The sequence below is a fragment of the Ochotona curzoniae genome, unplaced genomic scaffold (assembly GCF_017591425.1).
Source record: "Ochotona curzoniae isolate NIBS_2020 unplaced genomic scaffold, NIBS_Ocur_1.0 contig_3498, whole genome shotgun sequence".
Classification (NCBI taxonomy): Eukaryota; Metazoa; Chordata; class Mammalia; order Lagomorpha; family Ochotonidae; genus Ochotona; species Ochotona curzoniae.
This window is the reverse complement of record NW_024465885.1, coordinates 17,055,179-17,082,659: the sequence shown is the minus strand read 5'-3', so window position 1 is coordinate 17,082,659 and position 27,481 is coordinate 17,055,179. Positions and strand designations below refer to the sequence as shown.

Here is a 27,481-nt window from a genome sequence, read left to right as displayed (position 1 = left end):
TTTGTTATTTCCATTTACTTTGTTGATTCACTGCTATAATTCTTGAATATATTATTGTCATAATTAATTTGTAAACAGTCCTGACATAAGAGGATTCTAAAACTTGTCCTTTAAGACTTGGGGCAGTCTTCTGTTTATCCTCCATTTGTATTATGTTTACTACTGGGCACTGAGGATAAAAAAATGGACTATGGTGTATATGTCTCCTGTCCTCAGGGGGATTAATTGGGAGTCATTATGAACTTTGAAAACATGTTGCTTACATTATAGAAGGCAGACAACAAAAATATTTACTGTCGCCGCCGCCTTCCAGCAGCGGTAACACTAAAAACGATGAGGCACGCTCACTGCCAAAAGTGGCTCCATTTAAATCCTTCTCTCTGTTGCTTCTGTCCCCATTGGTCTAAGCTTTCCTCCCCGTTTCTTTGGCCAGCCCTCTTTCTGCCACCCTTCCTCCCATTCTTCTTCCCATACTTTCCCTGTCTCCTTTCCACCATCCGTCTTCCCACCCCCTAGTCTTTCTCATCTGTCTTCATCTATCTGTCATCTGTCGCAGACGTGCTGTCATTTCGTCATCGTAGTCTGTCTGTCCTCATTCCATCCGTCTGTTCGTGGTCCCCTAGGCTTTTACTGGCTACTTTTATATTGTTCTCCACCAATCACTTCTCCCTGTGGGTCCACTTGGTGCTATGTGATAGGCCAGTAGTCACAGTGAGGGCATTAGCCTATCCCTGTGACTTCCTGTTTACCTGCTGGTGAGACCAACTTTGCCTCCTGGCCCTGGAGGCAGTGGCCCTTCCCAAATCCCAGGAACAGCTTTAGCCCCCCCTTCCCACAATTTACATCTGGACTGTGTATATATATATTTTAAAGATTTATTTTTAATGGAAAGGCAGAGTTACAGAGAGAAGGAGAGAAAAGGAGAAAGATCATCCATCCACTGGTTCACTCCACAAGTTTGTGGCTGCAGTGATACCAGTCAGAAACCAGGAACCTCCTCTGGGTCTCCCACGTGGGTGCAAGGTCCCAAGGCTTTTTGAGCCATCCTCGACTGCTTTCCCAGGCCACAAGCAGGGAGCTGGATGGGAAGCGGGGCTTCCAGGGCATGAACTGGTGCCCATATGGGATCGCAGTGCGTGCAAGGTGAAATATTAGCTAATCGAGCAATCATGCTAGGCCCACATATAAATTTTTAGTTAATTATGAGCTTGTCTCTGCTGACCCAGATTTCACATTAAGGGTGGGGAGGTAGTTTATGTAACCAGGTAGTTGTGATTAGGAAGACAGAAATGAGCTGGTATTGATTTCTGTTTTGTTGCTTTTGTACAGTTTTTGTTTTAATCTATAAATCCATTTGAAGTGATAACTTTTAGCCCCTTCTAAATTCAGAGGTTAGAACAGTCATCAGGTGTTCTCACATTACGGCAAAGCCGGGCCTGTGTTGCTGGGAAGAATCTATGTTGGAAGCATGTATACAGTACCCTTAACCTGAAAGATTCCTGTGTCTATATTTGTAAGATTTTGTTGTCTACAAGAAGCACAGACCTTCATTTAAGTTTTACTTAAGGTGGCAGATGACAAAATCTGAGCATAAGTTGCCATTGTATGAGAGCTGGTGGAAAAACGCTGTCAGAAGAGGAGGTCCTGTCCTCCTCAGAACCGCTAAATGACAATGGTGGTCCTTGGATGCAGGATTCATAGTGCAGTGTCAGCTTTGGGTCCTGGTCCCCCTCCTGAGTCCAGCTTCCTGGAAATGCATCCTAGCAAGCAGCCAGTGATGACGCCAGGGTGTGGGGCCCTGCCACCACATAGAGGACGCCTGTTCTGAGTTACAAGCCCCTGGCGTGGCTCTGCCCAATTACAGCTGATGTGTTTGGGGAGTAGAGTACAGGAAAGAGATCTATTTCTGTGTCTTTGTTTTTGCCTTCACATAAAGATGTCTGAAGGATAAAAACAGTTTGAAAACATACTTTGGTACATTTCTATGAACTGAGTTATTCATTTCTAAACTAGGCTTTTGAAATTATTAAATGAGCACTGTCTAGTGGATGATAACAGTGAAACAAGGAATTTTTAGGATTTTAGCCTTGAAAATTTATTTTGGTTCTGTAGCAATTTCCAGATTAAAAAATAATTATTTTCATTCTCTCTTTGATAAGAAGGTATAGTGGAATCATACAAAAGAATACAGGTATAGAAATGTTGAATCATCAAGCAATACTATAATATATTATGAAATTTTAAGTTATAACAAGATTTTAAATGCTGAAGTACTTGATGAGCCAACGTTGAAGTTCAGCAAGTAAAGCCGCTGCCTACAAAACTAGTGTGCTTCATGTCTTGGGTGTTCTAGTTCCAATCCAGCTCTCTGCTGATGGCCTGGGAAAGCAGCATGAGATAGCACAGGAGCTTGGGCTCTTGCTTCTCACCTCTCACAAACGTGGCTCCTGGCTCCCAGCTTCAGTCCGGCCCCTGTGTGATTATTGTAGCTAGATGAGTCAGGAGTGAGCCAGTGGAAGAACTCTAGCTCTGACTTTCAACAAAGAAATAGCTCTTGAAATACAAAAGAAGTCCCTCTTGGATGTCTTAAAAAAAATATTTAAATGCTTGGATTTTTAAAAGTAGTAATCTAGAAAGCTTTGAATCCAATTCTGATTTTGTGAATTTATTCGGGGGCTTAAACCCCTGACACTTAGCAGTAAAACAGGAAAAATGTTAAGATTCAGAAACAAACTAGTTGGAAAATGAATTAACAGTCAATGTGATTTGTGTTGTGGTGTGGACTTTCTTTCTCAAAGTTCTTCACTCATATACCATCTATTCAGCTTTACTTGATATGTCTCATGTTTCTTAGAGATTTAAGAATAGGCTGATTTTATATCATCAACATTTGATATGCTTAGTATGTAACTGGGCATGCAGAATGGATGGATGTTGACGAGAAGACAATGCTGTCAGCATGTTAGAGGCAAGAGCAACACTAAAGTGTGATCCTAGAAGACTGCTGGAGCAAGCACTGCAGGCGTACGTAACATCTTGGAATGCCTGTTTCCAGTTTTGGTCTCACTTCTGATCCATCTTCCTGGTAATGATGCTGCATGGAGTTTCTGTCTTACAGGCTGAGGCTGTCTCTGTCTGTCTCCCTCTGTCTGTCTCCCTCTCTCCCTCCCTCTCTCTCTCCCGCTCTCTCTCCCCTTCTGTCTCACTCCTCTTTGTTTCTGCCTTTCAAGAATAATTGAAAAATAGATAATTAAGTAAAAAGACTTATCAGATAGATCTTCATAGGCAGGTTGCAACAATCAATTTCCAGATCCTTATGCAAGTTCAGAATGTTCCTTTGATTCTCTCTGGCCCTGAAAGAATGTTCATTCTCCTGTCCAAGCCTTCCATTCCGTTTCCTTCTCTCACTTTACAAAGAAAGGTGCGTTATTACCATCATGACTTTTAGATGTCAAAACAGCCATGTACTAGAAATAACTGAATACCATTATAAAAGGTAACAAAGCAAATAATTAGCAACTAACACTCTTTGGCAACTCAAGGCTTTTGCTTTCAACAAAAGGAGACACACAGTTGAGTACACAGAAAAAAATTCATTTGTGAGCAGTTATGATAGTCCATTCTGTAATTTTGGGGTGTAATTCAGAATTTAAAGTGTCTCTGGGTTTTTAAACCTGCCAGTAGGCCCCGAGGTCACCGGACGGTGGCCTTGACCACAAGAACCACTGGAAACAAGCTGGTGAGGAATGTCCGCTTTATTACACACAGGTTACAGAATTTAAAGGTAAAGAAGGGGGGAGCAGGAGGAAGCCTTCCAGCAGACACCATCCCCACCAATGATGCTGTAATTGGTTGATGACAATGATGATCACCTGGGATGATCGCCCACTAAACTGAGCTACATCACCATTACAAAACAGTTATCCACGTATTTATTTATGGTTTTTCTTAGCCGTTATGAAAATAGCAGAATGGGAATAAAGTTTATGTTAAAGCCTCATATGATCAAGAAAGTTATATTCATGCATGGCTGTTTGAAAATAATAGCCCATTTCATTGAGATAATTTCATATTAATTTCTACTTCAAATGTTTATAATTATCAAATTAATAAGAGCCGATGAATTTCAAACATAATATTGATAACTGCATTTAGACATTACCTTTTTTCATTTTGTTTATATTTTATATATATTTTTTTTTCCAAAAGGTAGGGTTATGGAGAGAAGGAGAGAAAGGGATAGATTTTCATGTCAGTGATTCATTTGCCAGATGGCCTTAGTGGCCAGAGCTGGGCCAATGTAATGGCCAGGAGCCAAGAGTTTTTGTATGGGTCTCGCACATGGGCAGTAGGGGCCCAAGGACAGGAGCCATCCTGTGCTGCTTCCCCAGGCCATAAGCAGAGAGCTGGATTGGAAAGTGGAGCAGCCAGGACATTGACTGGTGCCCATAAGGGATGCTGGTGCCATAGCAGGAGGCTTAGCCTACCGTGCCATAGTGTTAGTCCAGAAGTACCCTTTTAACTCTTATTTGGTTTTTTGGTTTTTGTTGTTAAATGTGACTATTTTACTTGTGTGTCTTCCAAAAGTAACCCAAAACTGAGTTTGGTATGTTTCCTTGCAAGCAAAATGCAGAAAAGGTATTACTGCTGTTACTATCAGAAAGCCACATACACAGAGAATCCACAAAATAGATTTGCTTTGGAGCTGCAAGATCATATCAAAGCTACAGATTGTTTCAAGCATTTCTGTACACACTGGGCTGATATGAACCAAAGCCAACTTTGAACCTACCCCTGCAGAGATGTGCCTGACATCTTGGTGGAAAGTTCACCACCTGTTCCCCCGCAGCAAGACCCCCACATCATGTCTAGCACTATGTGGAGGTATCCTGCCCGGCCCCCAAGATCCACAGTAAGGTGGAAGAACTCTGGCTGTACCCAGCGCAAAGCACGTGCATCATTGGACCAGTTTCCAAGTAGGTTTTTATAAATGTGTACAAATCAGTTACAGGCACTTGAACTGTCTTTGGCTGGAGTAACCCAACACTGAACGATCATGTATTCAGAGTGGCCAGGCCAGGCTGGGTTCAGCAGGCAATGATGATGGTTCTTTCAGTCTCTCTCAGGAAACAGGCAGCTGTGGGATTAGGCTTCAGCAAAAGCCACCTTCTCAGGACCAAATTTGGGATTGCTCTGGCGCAATTTGCTTGGTCTGCCTTTGGTAACTGCATAGCAAAACATTGTGATCACTCCCATCACGAAGAGGAAGTAACTGGTGTGCATGAGATGCAGATTTATTAATGAACGATCATCATTTGGAACCATAACTGTAAGCTTGAGATTTAAAGCATAATAGACATTTCCCCCTTGGAACACCAGAAAGGATTGTAATCTTGAGCGTATTTTGTGTTGGCATCTCTGGTGGTCATGAAGATCTTGTGCGAGAGCATGGTTTTGCTGTACATGTCAGGATCACAGTGCAGTGGCTGTACAGTAACTGGGAACACTCCGGGGGTGGCCGCAAGTGTCACATGTAGGTTGTGAACACCACTTGCTCATAGTGACTTTGGGGAGCACAGTCACCCAAGCTCCAAGCTGCTGGCAGGGTAAATGTAATGTTTATCTCCTCATGTGCTTCCATACCTGAAAATCTAATCTGATGCCCCCAAATGGTTGAGGACAGATGGGATGGGTAACATTGCTAGAGTACCCTCTGAAGGGTTTCAGTGGGTCCAGGATAGGAGTGATTGCAATGGAAATGTTTATTGGGCCTGAATCCTCCAGAGCCCGAGGGGACAGGGTGGACATCTGGCCTGCCCACTGGTCATTGTGCTTTCTGGAGTTGTGGTGTCGTTAGTGGGATGCTTCAGTGTTTCATTCTCTGAAACACAGACATCCAAATCATTGAACTGCAGCAGAAAGGTATTCCAAGCCTCTGCCATTTCTGGCGATTTAATCTCCTTGATTTTGAAGGAATAGGCCAAGGCCAGGAAAGCTGTTGCCACGCGCTGACGCTGCTCATAAAAGAACACCACTGGTGGCCGGCTGCTGATGTACAGCTTCAGGTTCTCAAGTGGGTGGACATTGAACACTATTTTGATCAGCTGCTCCTTGAAATCGCTCCTCATTTTATGAAAACATGAATAAAAGGCAGGAATTTGTCCTGTCTGGGTGCTCACTAGCCTGCCTCACACACAACACCACTGTTCCATTCTTATTTTTTCTCTGCACATGTCTCTGCCTCCCCTTTCCTTGATGAGGTCTAGTGATTGAGAGGATAAACAAATGCTACCCAAACTCGAACACTGCAAATGACCCCAAATAACTCTCCCTGTGCCCAATCCAGGCTTCAGTCCCACCCGTGGGCAGTCCCTCACCCGGGGAAAGCACGCAGGCAGTCCTGAGGGACCGAGGAGGAAGCTGGCAGATCCCCACCTGCCCTGGATCATCCCCAACTCTTATTTCTTCGTGATGCAGTTCCATAGGCTCAGAAACTTTACCTTCCACCCTCCCTTTCACCTTCTCTCCAACCTCCACAGAAATTACTATTAACCTTAAAGACTTAAGTCCATGGGAGTGTGTAGGAGGGGGAAATACATGTGTGTGCTTATGCATACATGCAGAAAAATATAATAGTGTATTTAAAAGAAAAAATGGGGGCAAGTATTTGATGCAATGGCTGAGAAATTTCTTGCGGCTCAGTGCAATAGCCTAGCCTTAGACCGACAGGTACTCATATGGGTGCAGGTACATACCCCGGCTTCTCCACTTCCCATACAGTTCCCTGCTTGTGGCCTGGGAAAGCAGTCTAGGATGGCCCAAATTCTTGGGACCCTGCACTTGCATGGGAGACGCGAAGGAAACTCCTGTCTCCTGGCTTCGGATCTGCTCAGCTCTGGAGGTAACAGCCACTTGGGGCATGAATCAGCAGGTGGAAAGTCTTTCTCTCCTACTCTCTATATATCTCCTTTTCCAATAAAAAAATAAAATAAATCTTTAAAAAAAAGTTCTTGCAACATCTGCATCTCCTGTCCTAGTGCCTGGGTTTGAGTCAAAGACTTGAAATCACTACTGTTTCTGTCTTTCAAATTAGTAAATGTAAAAGTGTAAAAATGCTACTCCTTTAAAAAAAGATTTCAGCTATGAAGATGTATTAGGATAAAATTACATCAGGTAGAGTGAAGGTGGAGAGATAATTAGTAATTTTCTACCTATTAAAAAGGAATCATTTATGAATTTTTAAAGATTATCAGGAAGGGAGAATGAAAGGCAGAGATCCCTCATGAACTGGTTTACTCCTCAGACCTTCCAGTAGCTGACTTTGGACCATGCAGAAGCTGAAAACCAGAATCTTAGGCTCAGATTCTGACATGAATATCAAGGACTCAGCTACTTGAGGCATGGCCTGCTGCCTCCCAGGGTGCACACTAGTAAGAAACTGGGATTGGAAGCCTCCCCAGAGCTCAAACCCAGACTTTCCAATATGCAGGATTCCCAAACATCATCTTATCACCCAGACCAAATACCCAACCAGTGAATTTTTAAATTGATAGTTAGGAATATCAGAATCATTCTGATATTTGGGTTTCACTGGGAAATTTTAAAAAGTGGCATAATTTGCATTTTAAATTTTTTATTTTTACAGTGTGCCAGAAATGGCATCCTTAAATATTACAAAATTTTGATATGTACCTAAAATGTATCTTCAGGTACATTTTTTTTTCAGAGTGTGAATGGATTCTGTCATATTTTCAGGTCAGTGATTTTATGAATCCCAACTGTGTCCTCTGCTGCTACACTTTGCCTTTCTCTGGACTTCAGAAGCAGTAAATGGAGCAGCTTCAGACTTCATAATCATGAGTCTTGGGAGGAAGTCTGCAGTGTGATGCTTGCCACTGTCTTCTTGAGCCTTATTCTTCATTATGTACTACTTAAAGGGCTATTTGCTCACTGATCCAACTTTGAACTTCAGTAATCCCAGCGGTTCCATCCCCAGGATGCAGTTTACCCAGGGAAATTGCAGAGAGGTGTTTTTGTGGATGTGGGGGGAGAAGGGAAGTCAATGGCAAGTTGGTGTAGGGGAGCTGTGACACACTGTAACACACACCCAGTTTGCTTTCTCAGAGCTAGGAAGCCTCAGCATAAGCAGACTTTTCTTTGCACTGGACCTGTCACAACTGGTCCAATGTACAGCATATGACAAATTATTGTTAGGGTTCATGGGCTTGTTAAAGGGAGCTCAGGGGCACAGGCACTAGGAGAGAGTTGGAATGGAAATTCTCTGTTCTTGCCCATGTGTACCTCCGGTCCTTACCTCTAAAATGTGGGTCATGATTGGCTTTCAAGGTGATGTAATGGTTCTTGGAGGTAAGCATGCAAAATGCACATTGTAAACATCGATCAGTAATTTGCACGAAGTGTCAGAAGAAAGTGGCACCTGTTGATTGGGTTATACATAGAAAGGCTTCCTCGGGGAGTTGTAGCCCCTTGAAGGGAAAACAGGAAGGCAAGAAAAGGTCATCCCAAAGAGAGGGAGACTTGTAAAGGTTCAAGGAATTTTTTGCAAGACATTCAAAGAGCTTAGTAGAGGCTATGTGCAGCAATTTTACATATTCTAATTAAGGCCTTTTGTTTTGGTAAGATATTTCTGTGTATTTCTGTCTCGATTTTTAAAATATGATTGAACTTTCCAACCCCAAAGTCTTTTTAGTGGCTTCTCATCACTTTTAAAATGCAGAAACTTTAGCATATTATACCTAGTCTGTATAATCTTCTGCAATCAGTCACGTTGGGCAGCTAATTCCTCACACAACCATAGTTGTCTTTGTACCTATGTGCCTGTACATGTGCTGTTGCTTTTGTCCTGGGGTATGTGTCCTCATTTTCTGCTACTCATGCTTTAAAATCCAACACGTTGCATACTATGCAAAATTAAAATATTCTTAATGAAAAAAAATCCTCTTAAAAGATTGCTTGAAAGGAAATCCACAATTAGTCATAACCTTTATTAAGAGGTCTGAAAGAAATAGAACTAAATGGTGAGACATTTGTATTCAGTTAAAGATATTAATCTTCTGCAAATGTAATGCTTTTAATACTTCTGTAGTCCTAGTTGGGGTTACTATACCTCTATCCATGAATATTTAACAAATTATCTTTAGCTGACCAATTAATGCTAAAGTTCATGTCAGCTCTCTGCTTCTTGCCTCATCCTATGATCCAGTCTTTTCCATCCACTTTCCTTTTTAAATGCCAACCCAATGAGGCTTAATGAGGCTTACTGTTCCTGGACTAAGAACATCCAACACTAAAAAACCACCAATTCTTTTGATTTGGGTTACTTTTTTGGCCACAGTGAGACATTTCTATCAGCCTTCATTTGCACTTGTCACTTCCATGGTGATTCTATGTAGAGGATCTTAGCTCATCAAGTTTAGCAACACTTGCTCATGTAGAATGTGCTGATGGGTCTTACCCATGGTAAGATCAAGCCAACAGTGTTCTCACAGGTTTCTCAAAAAACTACACCAGCAATGAGGGCTACAAAAACTTCCTGTTATTGAACCTGCAACCGACGTTTTCATAATTGGCTGTTTATTCTAAAGCTCCTGTCAGTAATTCCTGCCTTGTTAACAGTTACATTCTTCCATACACAGCCTCTCCTTCTGAATCCCTTTCCAGCCCTGAACTGTCTTTACGAGGAAGGTGGAAGCTTGGTGCTGGCATCCAAATTATCAGATTTGAGATTTAGTATTTGTTACCCATCTTATCAGTTTTAAAAATTAACTCTTTGATCTCAATAATCTAGTAAGTCCTAACAATGTGTTCTGCCCTTTATTAGCTAGGCGGTAGGCATCTGATGTAAACCAATCCACTGCAGTGTGTAAAAAAGTTTCTGACCATTCCTCTCTTACTCATGGCTCACAACACTGGATACATTTTGCCCTACTTAGCAAATAACATTAGGATATTCTGCCTAAAGCTTTGCAACACTAGTATTCACAGATCTTTTATTTTTGAAGGAGTTCCCAAAGGGTACCCCTGGGAACCAACAGCTTTGATGTGGCTCAAACGCTTAGAAATGTGAACAGCTGGTTCTACCTAAGACCTGTTTCAAAAACTGCATGGCCCAGTTTTTTTTTTAAGGCTTTTATGCACATTAAAATTTCTGAGTCCCTTTATTTTCATCCTAAAAATAGCTGAAACCAGAAAACCAGGTGCTTGTGACACAGTCCAAATGGAGAGGCGTTGAAAAGAGAAAGCAGTCCCACATGTTCACCCTAGATTGAAATTCACACAGCATACCTGCAGTCACAGGTGTTACACTTCAACCCAGCCATTCCTCACATAGGCAACTCCAGGGTGAGTAGCAGCTGGAATTTATTTAATTGACCATGGTTAATGAGGCTTCTGAATAACTCAGCTAGAAAGGTCAGCTAGGAAATAAATTAAATATTTCCTGCTGCATCATCTGTCAGTTGATGTGAGCTTGTGATTGTCAAGAGATCTAACTGTAGGACTGAATACAAATTTAGGCAAGTACGGCTGTAGGAGGCTAAGTCTGAACCGTTTGTGTATGATTTTTAAGTCATCCTTGTGTGTGCAGCATCTGAGCACTCAATGCCTCATTAACTCCATTACTGTAGAATTCACTGCGGAAAACATTTCATATCCTCATCAGAGGAAAACATTATCACCGATTGTTTCAAACACCCTCTTTTGATAATACTTTTCCCTCCAACATTAATTGTTGATTTGAGAGCCAGTGTTGTAGAGAAAGTAAAGCCACTGCCTGCAACTGGCATTTCGTGTGGGATACTGGTTCAAGTTCTGGCTGCTTCACTTCTGATCCAGCTCCTTACTGATGTACCTGGGAAAAGCAATGGAGAATGACCCAAGTTATTTGGCATTTGCACCCAAATGGGAGACCGAAAGAAGCTACTGGTTCCTGGCTTTGGACTGGCTCATTTGGGGTATGAGCCAACAGATAGAAGACCTCTATATTTCTCTGTAATTCTGCCTTTCAAAAAATATAGACTTTCCTTAAAAAAAAAGTTGCTGTGAGGCTGGTGCAGTGGAACACCCTGTGATGCCAACCTCCCTTATAGATGTCATTTCCTGTCCTGGCTGCTGCACTTCCCATCCAGCTTTCTGTTTATGCTCTGAGAAAGCAACAGAGCGTGGACCAAGTCCTTGGGTCCCTGCCACCACGTGGGAGACGCCGAAAGATGCACCTGGCTCTCAGCTTTAGATCAGCTCAGCTCTGGCCATTGTACCATTTCAGAAATGAATCAGCAGATGGAAGACCTTCTCTATTTCACTCTCTCTGTAAAACCTGCTTTTCAAATAGAAAATAAAACTTTAAAAAGTTGCTGCTTTTAAATTTTGCCTGTAATCTAGATATTCTTCTGCACAAAGAGTGATAGAGAAGAATTCATTTTGGCAGATGTAGAGTTACATAAACTCAGGTCACATGTTGTGGCAAACTGTTCTGCAGGGAGAAATGAGCCTGATGTGGTGAGGCACCCCTTCTCTGCAGAACTTAAGAAAATTCAGTAATTATACTACAATATTTTAGTGATCAAAAGTAAATTTTAAAAAGCTACAGTGAATAGAATAGCAAACTTTTGAAAGAAAGACAGGATTATAACAGTGCTGGGTTGAGTTATATCAGAGCCTCATGATGCAAAATGACAAAGTCAGGAATATTGTTCCTGTTTTTCAAAATCATGGATTTGTGGAGTGTTAAACTAGAATTGCATTCATTCAGTAACACAAAACTGTATTGATGTGTGTATATAAATATCGCTGTGTCTTTTTTGCATTTCTAGGGATATCCTAATATCTCCCTCATGCTGGCAATATGCTGTCCTGCTCAACAGATTCAATTACCCTTTTGAAATGGAGAAGGATTTACATTTGAAAGGCTATCACAAGCTCTTTGAAGGATCTTTTCCCTACTCTCCTAAGTCCATGAAGTGTTACCTTAGCAGAACTCCAGACCGGATGCCTTCAGAAAGACATCAAATTGGAAATCTGAAAAAATACTATCTTTTAAATGCTGCTTCTCTTCTCCCAGTACTGGCTCTGGAAGTACAGGATGGGGAGAAGGTCCTGGATTTGTGTGCTGCTCCTGGTGGGAAATCAGTAGCGCTACTACAGTGTGCTTATCCAGGTAGTGTGTTTCAGCCTTTAAATGTCCATATGTTATAAATCACCTTACAATGTATTGGTGAAGAAATAAAGATTGACTTTGCAAATGTAGGAAGCCTGAGAACCATGAGCCTATGGAGAAGAATGAAGAAATCAGTAAGTATAACTAAACATCTTGTTCAAGCTGCTTAATCCTACTAGGTAATTGGGAACAAAACTGCAGTTTTTAAACACAAATATGTCCAATAATATAAATGCTGATAAGCCCATGAGAGAGATTTTAAAATTTTGTTATTTAGTTTCGTGTGTGAGAATCTTATATTCTGGTCATACTTCTATACAACAGAACAAAAAGGCAAAGTGACACATGGAGAGAGAAAGCTCTTCTATCCATTGGGGTACTGCCCAAATGGTTCCCATGTCCAGAGTTGTGCCAGGCTGAGCCAGGATCCCTGAATGCCATCTGGGTCTCCCTCTTAGCTGACATATTCCCAAACCTACAGCAGCCAGGACTTGAACCAACAGTGTAATTGGGATGCTGCTACCCCAAATGGTTCAGCATGCTGCTTGGCAATACCAGGCTCACATTAGCAAAACACCACCATTTGCTTTTGTAACCTTGAACCACAACTTTCCTCCTTGTTTTCTTTTTTTTTCTCTTTTTTTCTTTTCTTCTCTCTCTCTCTCTTTTCTTTCTCCCTTTCTTCCTTCTTTCCTATCTCCCTCCCTTTTTTCTTTCCTTCCTTCCTTCTTTCTTTCCTTTTTCTCCTTTTTAAGATTCATTTTTATTGGAAAGGCATATCCGATCCACACAGAGAAGGAGAACTAGAGAGAAAGATCTATCCACTAGTTCACTCCCCAGATGGTCACAACAGCTAGAGCTGAACTGATCTGAAGCCAGGAGTTTCAGATTTCCTATGCAGCATGCAGGTGCAGAGTCCCAAGGCCTTGGACCATCTTCTACTACCTTCCCAAGCTATAAGCAGGAAGCTTGGTGGGAAGTAGAACAGCTAGGACATGAACTGGCATCCATATGGGACCCCAGCCCTTACAGGATGAGGATATTATCACTAAGCCATTGTGTCAGGCCTGAACCACATATTTCTAAATCAGTTCTGTCCAGTAGAAATATAACGTGAAGTACATATTTAATTTAAAATTGTTGAATAGTACCATTACAAAGATGAAGCTCAATTGAATGATGCATTATGACCCAGTATATTGAAAATATTGTTTCAGTATGTAATTAAAATTTAAAAATTTAATGAGTTGAAATTCAGTCTCTGGGGTCAGGTCTTCCATGACTTCATGTACAGCCTTGCATGTGCACAGGGTGGCCTCTGCTTTTCGTCTCTACTGGGATGCTTGCCAGGCATCCAGATCAACAGCAGCCCATATGTGGAGAGAGCGTGGCTGCTTCCCAGGGTGTGCATTAGCAGGAAGCTGGATTGGAAATAGGGATAGCAGATCAAACCAACCACTCTGACAGGGGAAGTAGTGTTCCACGTGACATTTTAATTACTATGTAAATGCTAGTCCACTCCCCTCAGTTTAAATCTATTTCATGTTTCTTCGAGAAAATATCAGTTATTGCTAAATAAGTTGTTGATTCTGAGTTTTGTTTGATAACTTTGAAGATACAAATTTTGTTGTTCACACAGATAAGCAGATGTAAATAGAGACGAATGCGTTGCAGTAGTTTCAGTATTTATTTAATTTTCTGAATTATAACCCCATCTCATATATGGACTTTCATTAAGCATTATGTCAGTATTAATTTTTTTCAATCCATTTTTCAATTTGGGGAAATGGAAAGAATTTGACACCATCTTAAGTGTAAGCAGCAACCTTGCCTAGTGGCTAGATTTACTCACATTCTTTTGGATTTAGGGCTTTGTTTTTAAGATTGATTTATTTGAAAGGCAGAGTTAGAAAGAAAGAAGGAAAAGTGACAGAAAGATCTCCCATCCTCTGGTTCACAGCCCAAATGGCTGCAGTGGAGCCAGGGGCTGTATCTGGGTCTCCCACGTGGGTCCGGGGGCCCAAACACTTGAGTCATTCTCTTCTGCTGTCTCTGGCCATTATGAGGAAGTGCAGCAATTGAGACTTGTATTGATATCTGCATTGAATGCTGGGACTCCAGGCTGAGGTTTAGCTTGCTACACCACTGTGCCAGCACTGGATCATTCACTTTCTTAGCCTGTGTGCTAACTTGCTTTTTTTTGGCATTCTGGATGTCTGTCCACTTTGTCATAACTTGCCTTACCAATGTTTTCTATGGCTGGTTGCTTGGTTTTCATTTATAAAGTTGGAGATGCCCTACTTGTCACCTCTTTTAGGAAGCAAGTGGCTTGAAATTACCCTACCCTTCTTATCCTTAGAAAATATGTATTTGTAAGGTAGGTGTACATACTACAATTTGAAGGGTGATAAGTTTTAATTTCTTTGAGAATATTTCTTGTTGAAGAAATTTTAAGAGAATTCCTCAAGAGTATAGCTAAGGACTATGAACAATAATCAGATCCCAAAATGTCAGTTTTGCTGACATGTGTGAATATGTATCTGTGTGAATATACATATGTGCATACATATATATATATATGGCATTTTATTGTAGTTTGTATAATAGTTACCACTAATCAGAGATTATGTTTGTCATTTGTGACTGGTTTGTTTTCATAAGCCTAATGGTTTCCAGTTACATCAATTTTGTTGCAAAAGACAAGTTTTTTCATTCTTTAATATAGCTGAGTAATATTCCTTTGTATGTATATATATATATATATATATATATATAACATGTTTGCATATTCCAGTCATCTGTTGTTTCTTTTTTTTTTAAGATTTATTTATTTATTGGAAAGTCAGATATGCAGGGAGAAGAGACAGAGAGGAAGATCTTCCGTCCAATGATTCACCCCCCCAAGTGAGCGCAACAACCGATGCTATGCCGATCCAAAGCCAGGATCCAGGAACTTCTGGGTATCCCGCACAGGTGCAGGGTCCCAAAGCCTTGGGCTGTCCTCCACTGCTTTCCCAGGCCACAAGCAGGGAGCTGGATGGGAAGTGGAGTTGCCGGGATTAGAACCGGCGCCCATATGGGATCCTGGCGTGTTCAAGGCGAGGACTTTAGCTGCTAGGCCACGCCACCAGACCTCATCTGTTGTTTCTTTATCCAGTTATCCTTGATGGACGTCTAGATTGATTCCATGTCTTAGCCCTTGTGACCTGGAAATAGGTACCTCTTTCATATGCTGATTTCATTTCCTTTGGGTTAATTCTGGAAGCGAGAAGCCTGGATTTTCAGATTTGCAGATTTCTGAGGGTTTTCCATACTGTCTTTCCTCTTCATATCATCACCATCATTTATCGTTTTTTGAGTTTTAGATAATAGCCATTCTTACAGGGGTGAGTTGAAGTACCATTGTGATTTTATTTGCATTTTCCTGCTGGGTTAGTGATCTTGAACATTTTCTTCCATGAGTTTGTTGGCCATTCACATAAATTTTAATGAGACGTGCAAATCCATTTGTGGTTGTCACCACATAGAAGAAATATATTGTATATTATAGTCTCCGCTAAAAACTCTATTATTGAAGTGTAGGAAATCACAGCAAACTAGATTGTGTTATAAGGTTACCTTGTTATTTTTGTATATTCAGCTGAAGTTCTATGGACTCATGTATTATAAATAGGAACTCGTGTTTGTTTTTACTTCCTCATTATATTGGTTGCTGTAAGGTTTATATTCATTAGTTCTTGATATAGAAGTTTTAGTATTATAAAAGATGGAAAAGGAATGTCAAATTAGGATACTTTCTTAAAGAGAGGACATTCTAACTTTAAATTATCTTTATTAGTAGGCTGTAAATATTTTACACATTTATGGTAGGGAAGTTGATTTGATGAGGAACCCAAAGACTAACTGATAAATTCTGGGAGTTTAAAGTGGGGAAGAAATATTCCTATTCATACATCAAGGGCAATGAACCACAGGCATGTTTCAAGGAAAGTAGCTTTTTGTCTAAGTAGGACTAATGATAATGGTTCGCTAAGAAGTACAGATGTCTTCATGCTGATGCTTAAATTTCAAATTAGGTTAGCTACAGTGCTTGAATTTGGAATGTAGAAGCAATGCTAATCAAAGCTTTTATAAGCAAACTTAATGTGATGATGGCTGCCCTAAGTGTGCATTTTAACACCAGATTTCTTCGGATTAGAACTGGACTTTTTCTGGGCCAAGAAGGTCAGAGCTTCAGATGATTAAAAATCTCATGTTTAGGTTGATTTTTAAAAATTAGTCTACTTTTCTGACAGTGTAGCTGGTTTCCTGGCTCAGTGATAAAACTGACAATTTTTTTTTTTCTCAGCCTGTACTCTAGAATGTCTTTGCTTACACAGAAAATGGCCAGTAAGTTTGGTTCTTTTTACCCGCAGATTTATTTTATCTATATGAAAGGCAGAGTGACAAAGCGAGAGAAAGAGATCTTCCATCCACCAGTTTACCTCTCACGTGGCTACAGTGGTTTTGGCTGGACTAAACTTAATCCAGCACCCCGGAACCCCATTCTGGTTTTCCATGTGGGTGGAAGGGCCCAAGTCCTTGCAGCCTTTCCCACTGCATTCTCTCGCACATTCCCTGGAAGCTTAATTCAAAGTTGCTGGAACTCAAACTGGCACTGCGGAAAGGAATACCAGCATGTCAGCAACTAAACCCAATGCATCACTGTGTTAGTCCCACATTTCTTTTTCTAAATAGAGTGAGTAGAGTAGGCAGACCCAGCTAGGAAATGTGATTGAGTCAGCTTTCTTGCTGAAAGTTATGTCTCTTCCTGCATGAGATTCTCTTGGGTAACAATTTTTAAGGTCTGTATAGGCTTTGATAGTTGAGAACGTTAGACACTCTGCTTTTTGTGTGTGAACGGCTTTTGCCCTCTCCCTTAACTGTTTCCTTCTCCACGGAATTGCACGTTCTAATTTGTCCTTCCTTTATTCCCCACTAACTCCTTCAAGTTTTACCTCATGGATCAACCTCTGTGGAATGCCTTGTCTAAACTGGTCTGTATTAGGTGTGTTTTTCTGTGTAGTAATGATAAAAATAATAGTTTGGAATACTTTGTGTTTATAAAAGCAATGTTAATCACATCACATGCATCTATGATTTTCAAGATTTTTTTTAGTTATCTTTACTTCAAATATCTTGTGTTATATCTTCACGTACAAGTCTTTCTGAAATCCTAGGACTCTGAGGAAACAGTTGGATTGCTGAAATATATGTGCATCATTGTCATTTAATTCTTGCACAGTGTAAGTTGATTATTTTTTGTCTTCATTAAAAAAAGGTAGTGGAGTGTGAGAAGTTAACTAAATTGTGTCACATTAGAGACAGCTGCAGTCTGAAAAGGATTTCACTGTAGAGCTGTTGCATCTATTGTATTGTTTTTCAGAGATACTCAGGACAAACTCTCAGTTATCTTTGTGTTTGCAGTGGCTAGTACTATGCATCATCTATAACAAGTGCCTAGTAAACCAGGCACTCTAAAGAACTGGACTCTTCAGTCTCTCTCTCTCTCTCTCTCTCTCTCTCTCTCTCTCTCTCTCTCACACACACACACACACACACCCACATAGAGTCACTGGAGCTGTAAAAATTTCATAGGTGGAACTACAAGATAAATCAAATTTTCCATAAACTTTTTGAATTTTCCTCATTTATGCAACTTGGCATTGTACACTTTAAGTTTTGATATGTTTAAGCAGCCTAATATCATTTCAGTAAAATAAACCTTTAAGCAAAACAACAATAAAGCATAATGTTGTGTTTCAATTGTGACTATTTTAAAATGCTAAGTTGAGAATTTTGCCAAGGCATATAGTTTAGTGTTGCCATGATTTTCAGCTCTAGTTATTTAAATATTTAATATTTTAAGATAATTGTTAACATTTTATGCCGCTTGCTAAAGTGAGTCGTATACACGCTGTGCACAAGGCATTGGATGAAAGATGTAGAGGTGCAGGATATGGAGAAAATAGCTGAAGGTGCAGGAAATAACATTCATCGTTTTTTGGTGCTGAAACCTTTGAGCAGCATTAGCACGTCTTTCTAAACATTAGGTGGTGGGCATTGGGCGCAGTGGTGCAGTTGTCGTTTGTGGCATCCACATTCATATCAGAGTACTTGAGTCTGAGTCCTGGCTCCACTTCTGATTCCAGCTTCCAGATGGTGCACATCCTGGCTGGCAGCACACGATGGCTCAAATCGTTGGGTCTTTTATCCTTGGGCGATACCTTGAGAGTTGAGTTGAGATTTGGGTTTGTCCTGCCCCAGCCCTGGCTGTTGGGGGCATGTAGGAACTGAACTACCAAATGGAAAAACTGTGTTTCTCTCTCTCTCTCAATCTCTGTGTGTTAATTTAAATAGTATTTGCATATTTAAAATATATGTGTTCTTCAAATACTTATTGTCAGAATCTACAATATAATAGAAACTTTGAGTGTAGATTGAGTAACTTGACAATATATGTGTGCCATGCAAAGTTTCAAGTTGGTTATACTGCTTCATAAAAATGCAGAAATAGACGACATGTCTGGAGGCCTCCCTGAGCAGGGCATCTAATAGGAGGTTAACTTACATAAATCCAGGTCTGCAATATGCTACCCTCTACATGTCAGATATCAGGATATCCTTTCCAGACTGCAAGGAAAACTTCATGTCTTCAGCTTTGTAGAAGACAATGGTAATGTTTTATGGAGTTAAAAAGTATGAGCTCATGCTGCCAGCACTTTGGCTTGCTTACTCAAAACACACTGAGAATAAGTAGATGTCATCATTCATTGGACATTGAAAAGTTCAGCAAGCAATATACTTTGAGCATCCCCAAAAAGTACTGATATGAACTCACTTCTGGTCAGTCTGTGTGTGCTTTGGTTGAATCACATCTACCTCCTGGTTGCCATTGTTTTGATTATGCTTTGTCTTCAGGAACATTTTGGTAAAGGTATGCTTCATTTCCATTGCCATTCTGAAAAGAAATTGACATCTTAAAGATGTCAATTCCAGTTGTTTAAAATTTCCACTGAAAGTGCTCCTCTTGTCTGTAGCTGATTTGGATACAACAGTATGAACTTTTTAAAAACTCCTGGTGCATTTAACATATTAATTACTCTTTGAACATGTGCTTCTGGATGAGAACTGTATCTGAGGTGTTGGCAGTATAGAATATCTGTAAGAATCCATAGTTCTCTGCTGGCTTACACCCCTAAAATTAAACTTGGTTGAGTAAATGTGAGAACTTATGCGAGGCCATGTAGGCATAACTGTTAAAATGTTTTCTACAGTATGTAAATATCTATATATATTTTTTTTTAAATAAAAGATAATCACAACACCTACCCCTGAGTTCTATTTTTGTACAATTATGATGAATTTACTTCCTTCTGAGATTTATTTCCTGCAAAGTAGAAATGTAACAGTTCTATTTCCTTCACTGAACACTTTCTCATTCTTTATATTTAGGTTATCTTCATTGTAATGAGTATGATAATCTGAGATTGAGATGGCTAAAGCAGACATTAGAATCTTTCATCCCACAGCCCGTGATAAATGCAATTAAAGTGTCTGCATTGGATGGCAGAGACATAGGAGAAGCTCAGCCTGAGAGGTTTGACAAGGTACTTTTGCATCATGATGCACAATCATTGATAGGAGAATTATGTTGCTTTGCTGTTGATTTCTGTTTGCTGCCAGACATGCCCTGACACTGTTTCTCAGTACTCTGGGAAATTCTGAAAAAATGACCATAGAGGCAGTTATTGGATCGTAAGTGTGGTTCCAAAGAAGCAATGCCAGTTGGATTAGGGATTATAGAATGTTTTGTATTTCCAGGTAACTGAAAGGTAACTCTGAAGCATTGGATGTTATTGGAGTCAATATACAAACATGGGCACCTTATTGGTTCAATTCAGTAACATTTCACATGAGAATATCAAATTTTTTAAAAAGTCATTTCAGTCAACCAGTATTAACTCTTGAAATAAATGCTCAGAATTCATAAATACTCATTTGGTGATGTCCTAGATGGGTAATATCTGTTAAGGCTTTTTTTAAAAAGTATTAATCAAGACTGTCAAAACTAATTAGTAGGTGTAAGTAAATGCTAGTCCTCCTATGCCCTCCCTATCCCAAAGAAAGTAAGAAACGCTGAAAGTTAGATAGGAATTTTTTTCTGAACGTATTTTTTCTAAAATTGTATTTTCAGTTACAAAAGAAATGTCTTTTTTTCTTGGCTCTTTGTCATATTTTATATAGCTTCTCTGTTTACTTTGAGCCTGAGAATGTACTTTCCACTCAGAGTTGCCTTGTTTGTACATTTGCTTTTCCAGGTGTTAGTTGACGCTCCATGCTCAAATGATCGAAGTTGGTTGTTCTCTTCAGATTCACAAAAGGCTGCTCACAGGATAAGGCAGAGAAGGAGTTTGCCTATTCTACAAATGGAACTCTTGAGGTGAGCACTGTCAATACAAACTGTCTTTTGGCTTTCCATATTATTCAAATAGGAACAACAAAACATGGCAGGCCCCCAGATAAAGGGCTTCCTGGATAGGTGCCAGTGATTATTCCAACAAAACCTGCTTCTCAGGTTGTAATACCCACCCCCAGTGAAATGTAGCATGCTGGCTGTTGGCTTTGTAGTCTCAGGTTCATCATGGTGTTCCTTGTGTTAGCAGAATCCGAGCAGCCCCTTCCATCCCTCTGTAAAAGTTGCTGAAGAAGAGGATGTATTGTTTGGTAATGTTGTGGATGTGTCACCCTTTTAGGAAGTTGTTAGTACTCAGTTATTCATTGTTAGTACTCAGTTTCCTTCTAAGAATGTTCCAGAATGGCCTGGCTACCAAGCGATGGAGTGGGTCTTCCAAATGTGTAGAGTGTTTATTATGAAGCAATCTGAACATGATTGCAAAATATTTTATACTAACATAAGCTTATATTTTAATTCCACTTTTCCACAAACCCTTTAAGGTGCATTTGTATATATTTTTTCAAAACAGAGATATTTGGGTACAGTGTTGTTATGATTTCAGATTATGCCTCATTACCAAGGAATTCTTTCCTGTTCGTGATATGGTATGGCTCTGTATTTTATACTCCATATACTGCTTTTTCTCCTAATTTGTTTTAATTCATTGTATTTTATCTTTTATTTCTTATACTTTAAAAAAAAATTTTTAAAGATGTATTTAATTTTATTGCAAAGTCAGATATACAGAGAGGAGGTGAGACAGAGAGGAAGATCTTCTGTCCAATGATTCACTCCACAAGTGAGCGCATGGCCGGTGCTTTACTGATCCAAAGCCAGTAGCCAGGAACTTCCTCCAGGTCTCCCACACAAGTGCAGGGTCCCAAGGCCTTGGGCAGTCCTCCACTGCTTTCCCAGGCCACGAGCAAGGAGTTGGATGGGAAGTGGAGCTGCCGGGATTAGAACTGGCACCCATATGGGATCCTGGCGTGTTCAAGGCGAGGACTTTAGCTGCTACGCCACCACGCCGGGCCCTATATTCTTTAAAAAAAAAAAAAGATTTATTTACCTTATGGGAAAGTCAGATATACAGAGAGGAGTAGAGACAGAGAAGATGATCTTCCATCCAATGATTCACTCCCCAAGTAGCCTTAATGACCGGGCAGCGCTGATCAGAAGCCAGGAGCTTCATCTGGATCATCCATGTGGGTGCAGGGTCCCAACGTTTTGGGTCAGCCTCCACTGCTTTCCAGGCCACAATGCAGCGATCTGGTTGGGAAGTGGGGTCACTGGGATTAGAACCGGTTCCCATAGAGGATCCTGGCATTTGCAAGGCAAGGACTTTAGCCACTACTAACTAGGCTACCATGCTGGGCCCTATTTCTTATACCCTTATAAACCCATTCTTATTAGAGTTTCTAAGAACTCCATAATTGGCAAAAAAAGATATTTTTGTGATTTTACCTGATCTATTTTTAAAGTGTATTTAATAATTTTTTTAATTTTACAATTTATTTATTTGAAATTAGAAATTGAAAGATCCCTCTAATTTATTCCTTGATTTGACCACCACAACTGGCTTTGTTCCAGGTTAAGGTCAGGAGCCAGAATCTCCATTCTGGACTCTCTTCCTGGTCCATCTTCTTGGCCTTTTTTGGCTGCTCAGGCTTCTTCATGCCATGTTGACATCAGGCGTGGCACTTGTTACTCTTCTCCCAGACCCCATTATCTTCTGCTTTTTTTTTTTAAGTTTTACAACTGTCTCTTTGTTCCAATTGAACAGGTGCATTAGCCTTTTTCTGATTCAAGCAAGAAGTAGAACCGAGTATCAGTTCAATGGCAGTGCTGAATTGTTCTCTGAAAAGGCTGCTGCACTTTGTTGATTCTCACATTCTACTCCCTTGACATTCATGATCTTCCTCTTTGGCCTCCCCCCCAGCACCCCCATCTCCACCACACACTCTTCTTTGGTTATGCGTTCCCTGTTTTTCTTAATTTGTTTGTGATTGACTCATTTTTTATTTCATTTGTCTATTGATATTACTCCTTTTCTCAGTCTGGTGACCTCTATTACAAAAGACTGTCTCAAACAGGAGTGTATGTCTCAGCTCAAATTGGTCTGCTTAACCTTAAATCTACATGTTCAGTTACTTGGTAGATATTTCCAAACACATAAAACTCAACTAGTCAAAATAAAACTCGTATTCCAGTGCTCTGTGAGTCCCTTCTCCTCTAAATTGGAGCAGAAATCTCACCAATGTGCATCTTCTTGCTCTTACCCTTTTAGTAAATGCTATATGTTGATACAGTCCTAAGCAGGCTGCAAGTTCAGGGTCACTAGTTTGGAAGTCACACCTCCCCCACCTGTATAAGCCTTTTTGTGAGTCAAAGGACCCTAACCTATCATTACCTGGAGCCTGAGGGAGCCCTTGTTGCATAACCTTTCCTTTAAAGCCACTTAAAAAGCCATTTTGAAGAGGGGCTTTCGCTCTCTTCCTTGTCTGCTAGGCCTCCTCATGGTGCCATCATTTGCCCTCTGGCTCTCTTCCTTTCACTCCCTGGGGCTCCTGCCCTGTGGCATACCTGTTTGCTCTCAGATTCTGAGGACTAGAGGAGCAATCTCTCTCTTATCATCAGATAGCTCTATTATGTCACTACACCACTTAAAAGAAGTCTCTTGGCCTGTCTTCACAATCCCCTTGGTTACTACTTTACCTGTCTTTTTTCCTCTTTTTTCTTTTTTTAAAGATTTATTTATTTTTATTGGAAAGGCAGATGTACAGAGAGGAGGAGAGACAGAGAGGAAATCTTCCATCCGATGGTTCACTCCCCAAGTGGCTGCAACAACTGGAGCTCAGCCAATCCAAAGCCAGGAGCTAGGAATTACCTCTGGGTTTTCCAACATGGGTGTAGGGTCCCAAAGCTTTGGGTTGTCCTGTACTGCTTTCCCAGGCCACAAAGCAGGGATCTGGATAGGAAGTGGGACTGCAGAGATTGGAATAGGCACCCATATGGGATCCTGGTGCACTCAAAGTGAGGACTTTAGCTGCTAGGCTACAGCGCTGAGGCCCTACTTTACCTTTCTTTAACACAAGATAGCCCTTTTATTCTACTTTAAGACACAAAAAAAATTTAAAATGCAAATGTACATTAATTTGATGAGTTTCAGACTATGAAGGACTGATAGCAGATCTTTATTTGCATTTTGAAAGAGCAATTAGAAAGTAAGCGAGCAGACATTCCCTGGTCTGATATTGTGAACATTATTAGATGGTCCTCAGGAGGGAGAAAATGTGAGGATAGTCACAGAGCAAAAACTTAGAAGTTTTTGAGTGAGGTATCTTGTTGAAGACTGAACTTTCCACTGAAAGGGCAGATTTATAGAGAGAAGGAACAATACAAGGAATATCTTCCATCTGCTGGTTCATTCCCAAAATGTCCACAATGGCTGGAACTGGGCCATTCTTAGGCCAGGAACAAGGAGCTTCTTGTGGGTCTGCCAGTTGGGTTCAGGGACCAAGGATTTGGGGCAACCTCCACTGCTTTCCCTGCCCATAGACAAGGAGCTGGATGGGAAATAGAGGAGCCAGGACATAAGCCAATACCCATATGGGATGCTGGTGCTTGCAGATGGAGGATTAAGCCGTTGAACCACTGTGCTTGCTCCTGTCAAGCTCTCATGAGTTCCAGTAGTCTGTCAGTAGAGTCCTTTGGTCCACCGATATGTAGAATCGTACTATCTGCCAGCGGGAATAATTTGGCTTCCTCCTTTTCAATTTGAACTCCTTTGTTTTTTTCTTGCTTGATGGCTCTGGCTAAAACTTTCAGAGCTATATTGAATAGCAGACCTGAAAATGGACATCCTTATCTTATTTCGTATGTCAGTAGAAATGCTTCCAACTCTCCCACATTTAATATGATATAGGCTATGGGCTCGTCATGTATTGCCTTCATTTTGTTGAGGGATGTTCTTTCTGTGCCCAGTTTGTTTATTTTTTTAATCATAAATGGATTTTGTTTTTATTAAATGCTCTTTTGCATGTATTGAGATAATTATAGGGTTTTTTTCCTGCAGGTTGTTTGTATGATTTGTCAGTGTCACATGTATTGATTTGCATATTTTTACCAGGAATAAATCCCTCCAGATACAGGTGAATGATATTTCCTATTTTCTAGTATTTTGTTGAGGAATTTTGCATCTATGTGCCTCAAGGATTTTATTATTTAGTTATTTTTTTGCTGTGCATTTTTTATGGTTTAGTATTTAAGATACTGGCTTATTTTATTGGAAATACAGAGTTATGGAGAGTTAGAGATAGATGGAAAAAGAGAGAGAGAGAGAGTGCTTCCATCTACTGATTGACTCCCCAGTTGGTCAAAGTGGCTGGGTTTGGGACTAGGCCAGGCCAAGGTCAAGAGGCTGGATCTCTCACATGGGTCCAGGGGCCCAAGGACTTGGGCCAGGCTCCACTACCTTCCCACACATGTTACTGAGATGCTGACTCAGAAGTGGAACAGCCAGGACTGAAACAGGATGTCAGCATTGCAAGTAGAGGCCTAGCCTGTTACACCACGATGCCAGGTGGTACTTCAAGTATTTAAAGCCATATTATTTACTAGCATACAGTTTTTGTTTTTCTTTTCTGTGGCTTTGTACTATCTGAAAAACCTATGCAATCTGTGCACCTTGTCTGTGAAAGACCACACTATACAATCCGTTCTTGCTCTTGAGTCAGACAGTACTCAATTATCTGTGCATTTGGGTATTACCTAATCTGAATAACTCCATCACTTAACACAACTGTTTTATGTACTGTGAGGAGCTACTGAAATACTTTCAGTAGCAAAATGGCATAGTTGCATGTATTATAGAAGCATTCCTTAATTCCACATAGGGAATGGATGCAAAGGAGCTAATGGAAAAAGGAAAACTTGTTTGAGAGCTGTGCAAATTTCACAGAGGGCTCATGATTATTAAGGGTTAAAGTTAAGACATAAAGTTCTTTAAAATGACACTTTAAGTGTTCATTAACCCACCAGTGTTTATGCAATTTGTAAAACATTTATGTTAACCAAGTGTTAAATGATTGCACTGTGCCCCACAAAATCTGAAAGATTTGTAGGCTAATCTAAAATTTAAATATTTTCCCTTTAATAATTTGAAAAGCTTGAATGGCTATTTAAAATGTAATGAACAATAGTGTATTAATTCTGTGAGTATTTGGAACCTTGGAAGAAGTAACTTTATTTAGAAAAAAAAATGATCTTTTTTTTTTCAAGATTTTTGAATAGTAGCCACCAAGTATAGTAGAAGATGACCTGGTTATTTTTCACTTCAGAGAAGTGCTTTCTTTGTTACCTGAGCATTCTTAATTATCAGTCAGTGTTCTGTGTTCTTTTTGTCACCCTGTATATTCTTTCTGCAGGGAACAACTGTTTTATGATCCAAAGAATTTGACTTCAGGCTGAAAAAGCAAGATTAACCCAGCCTGTCAGGAGTCCTTGTGTCTCTTTATTCCACAAGAAAAGTTTTCTTATTCCCTGATCTCATTCTGTCACTCACTACAGGTGTCTGACCATACCATGCTGTTGACCTAAATGAAGTCACTAACATGTCTCTAAGTAAACTTTAATTCTCTTATAATATGACCACTGCAGGAGTCAAACGACTTCTCTCTGAAGGGGATAACCATTGTTTTCTGCTCAAAAATTATTTAGGATAGCCATTTTCAAACTGTGTTGTGTAAAGACCTCAGGGTTCTCTAGAAGTTTCAGGAGCCATCTTATGGGATCAATTACAGATAACCAGGAGAGCTCCTTAGTCTACCACACCAAATCTATCTATATGCATGGTGTCTTTTCTTGCTAAGCTGTCGGAGTTGTTCTAAAAAGTTTCTTTTTACTTGAAGTTTGAAAAACAACAACAGCAACAATCCTGTTTAAATCAAGGGCAGGTGCTTACCAGTTTAGATGCCACTAGGGATGCCTGCATGTCATGTGGGAGGTTCTGAGCCAGAGTCCAATTTCTTGCTAATGCATACAGGAGGTAGTAAATAATAGCTCATGAATTCAGGTACTGTCACTTACGTGGGAGACCCAGGATTTGTCCCAGTTTTCCTTGGGGAAAAAGAAAAAGGAGTTTTTTTCTTCCATTGGAGTTCTGCCATGCTAACTCTGGTGGTGAGGGACTCCCCAGACCTCTGGTCTATAGAGGAGGAGAGATGATTGGTGATCACTCCATCCCACCAAGGAGTCTGTTCCAAAGGAAGCATACTGACTGTGGCGATAAAACTAGAAATGACTTCTTGGTTTTGCCACCAGTATGTTATGTCTTGGGTGTGTGGAGTTTCATCCCCTGATCCACAGTCCCATTTCTCAGTGTAGAAATAAAGACAGAATTCCAAAAGAGGTTGCAAAAGTGAAAGCAAGTTTATTTGCAATAACTGACAAAAGCTCCCCATGCTGAGCAGGGTCCCTAGAGCTTGGGACCCATTGAGGCTATTATCTTTTATGGGATTTCCTTCTACCCCACTACCCTCTCCTACCACATCTGCGATTTGTAGTGACCTTAATGGATATGATGTAGTGACTTAATGGATACATTAGGGATCATGTTTGGATTGACAACCACACCTCTGTCTACCAGTGTAGAAGGGATTGTTAACTGGCTAATATTTTCCATACCCTTATCCTATGTGCCATCCTGCCACTCCTTCCCTCTGTTTTGGTATAAATTGTGTATTTCTGGGGGCCAGCATCATGGTATCCTGGGTTAAGTTTGCACCCGTGGAGCTGACCTTCCAAATGGATGC

General features: G+C 40.4%; 1 protein-coding gene and 1 pseudogene across 1 annotated transcript in view; one reads left to right on the top strand and one right to left on the bottom strand.

The window, feature by feature from the left end:
- NSUN3 (NOP2/Sun RNA methyltransferase 3) overlaps positions 1–27,481 on the top strand; it is a 52,671-nt gene that overhangs the window by 5,437 nt on the left and 19,753 nt on the right. The window contains exons 3-5 of the mRNA XM_040980605.1: positions 11,832–12,175; positions 19,670–19,824; positions 20,536–20,657. Coding sequence (XP_040836539.1) covers positions 11,832–12,175; positions 19,670–19,824; positions 20,536–20,657 — 621 coding nt within the window. The remainder of the gene's footprint in view (positions 1–11,831; positions 12,176–19,669; positions 19,825–20,535; positions 20,658–27,481) is intronic.
- On the bottom strand, positions 5,083–6,128 carry LOC121156919 (annotated as a pseudogene).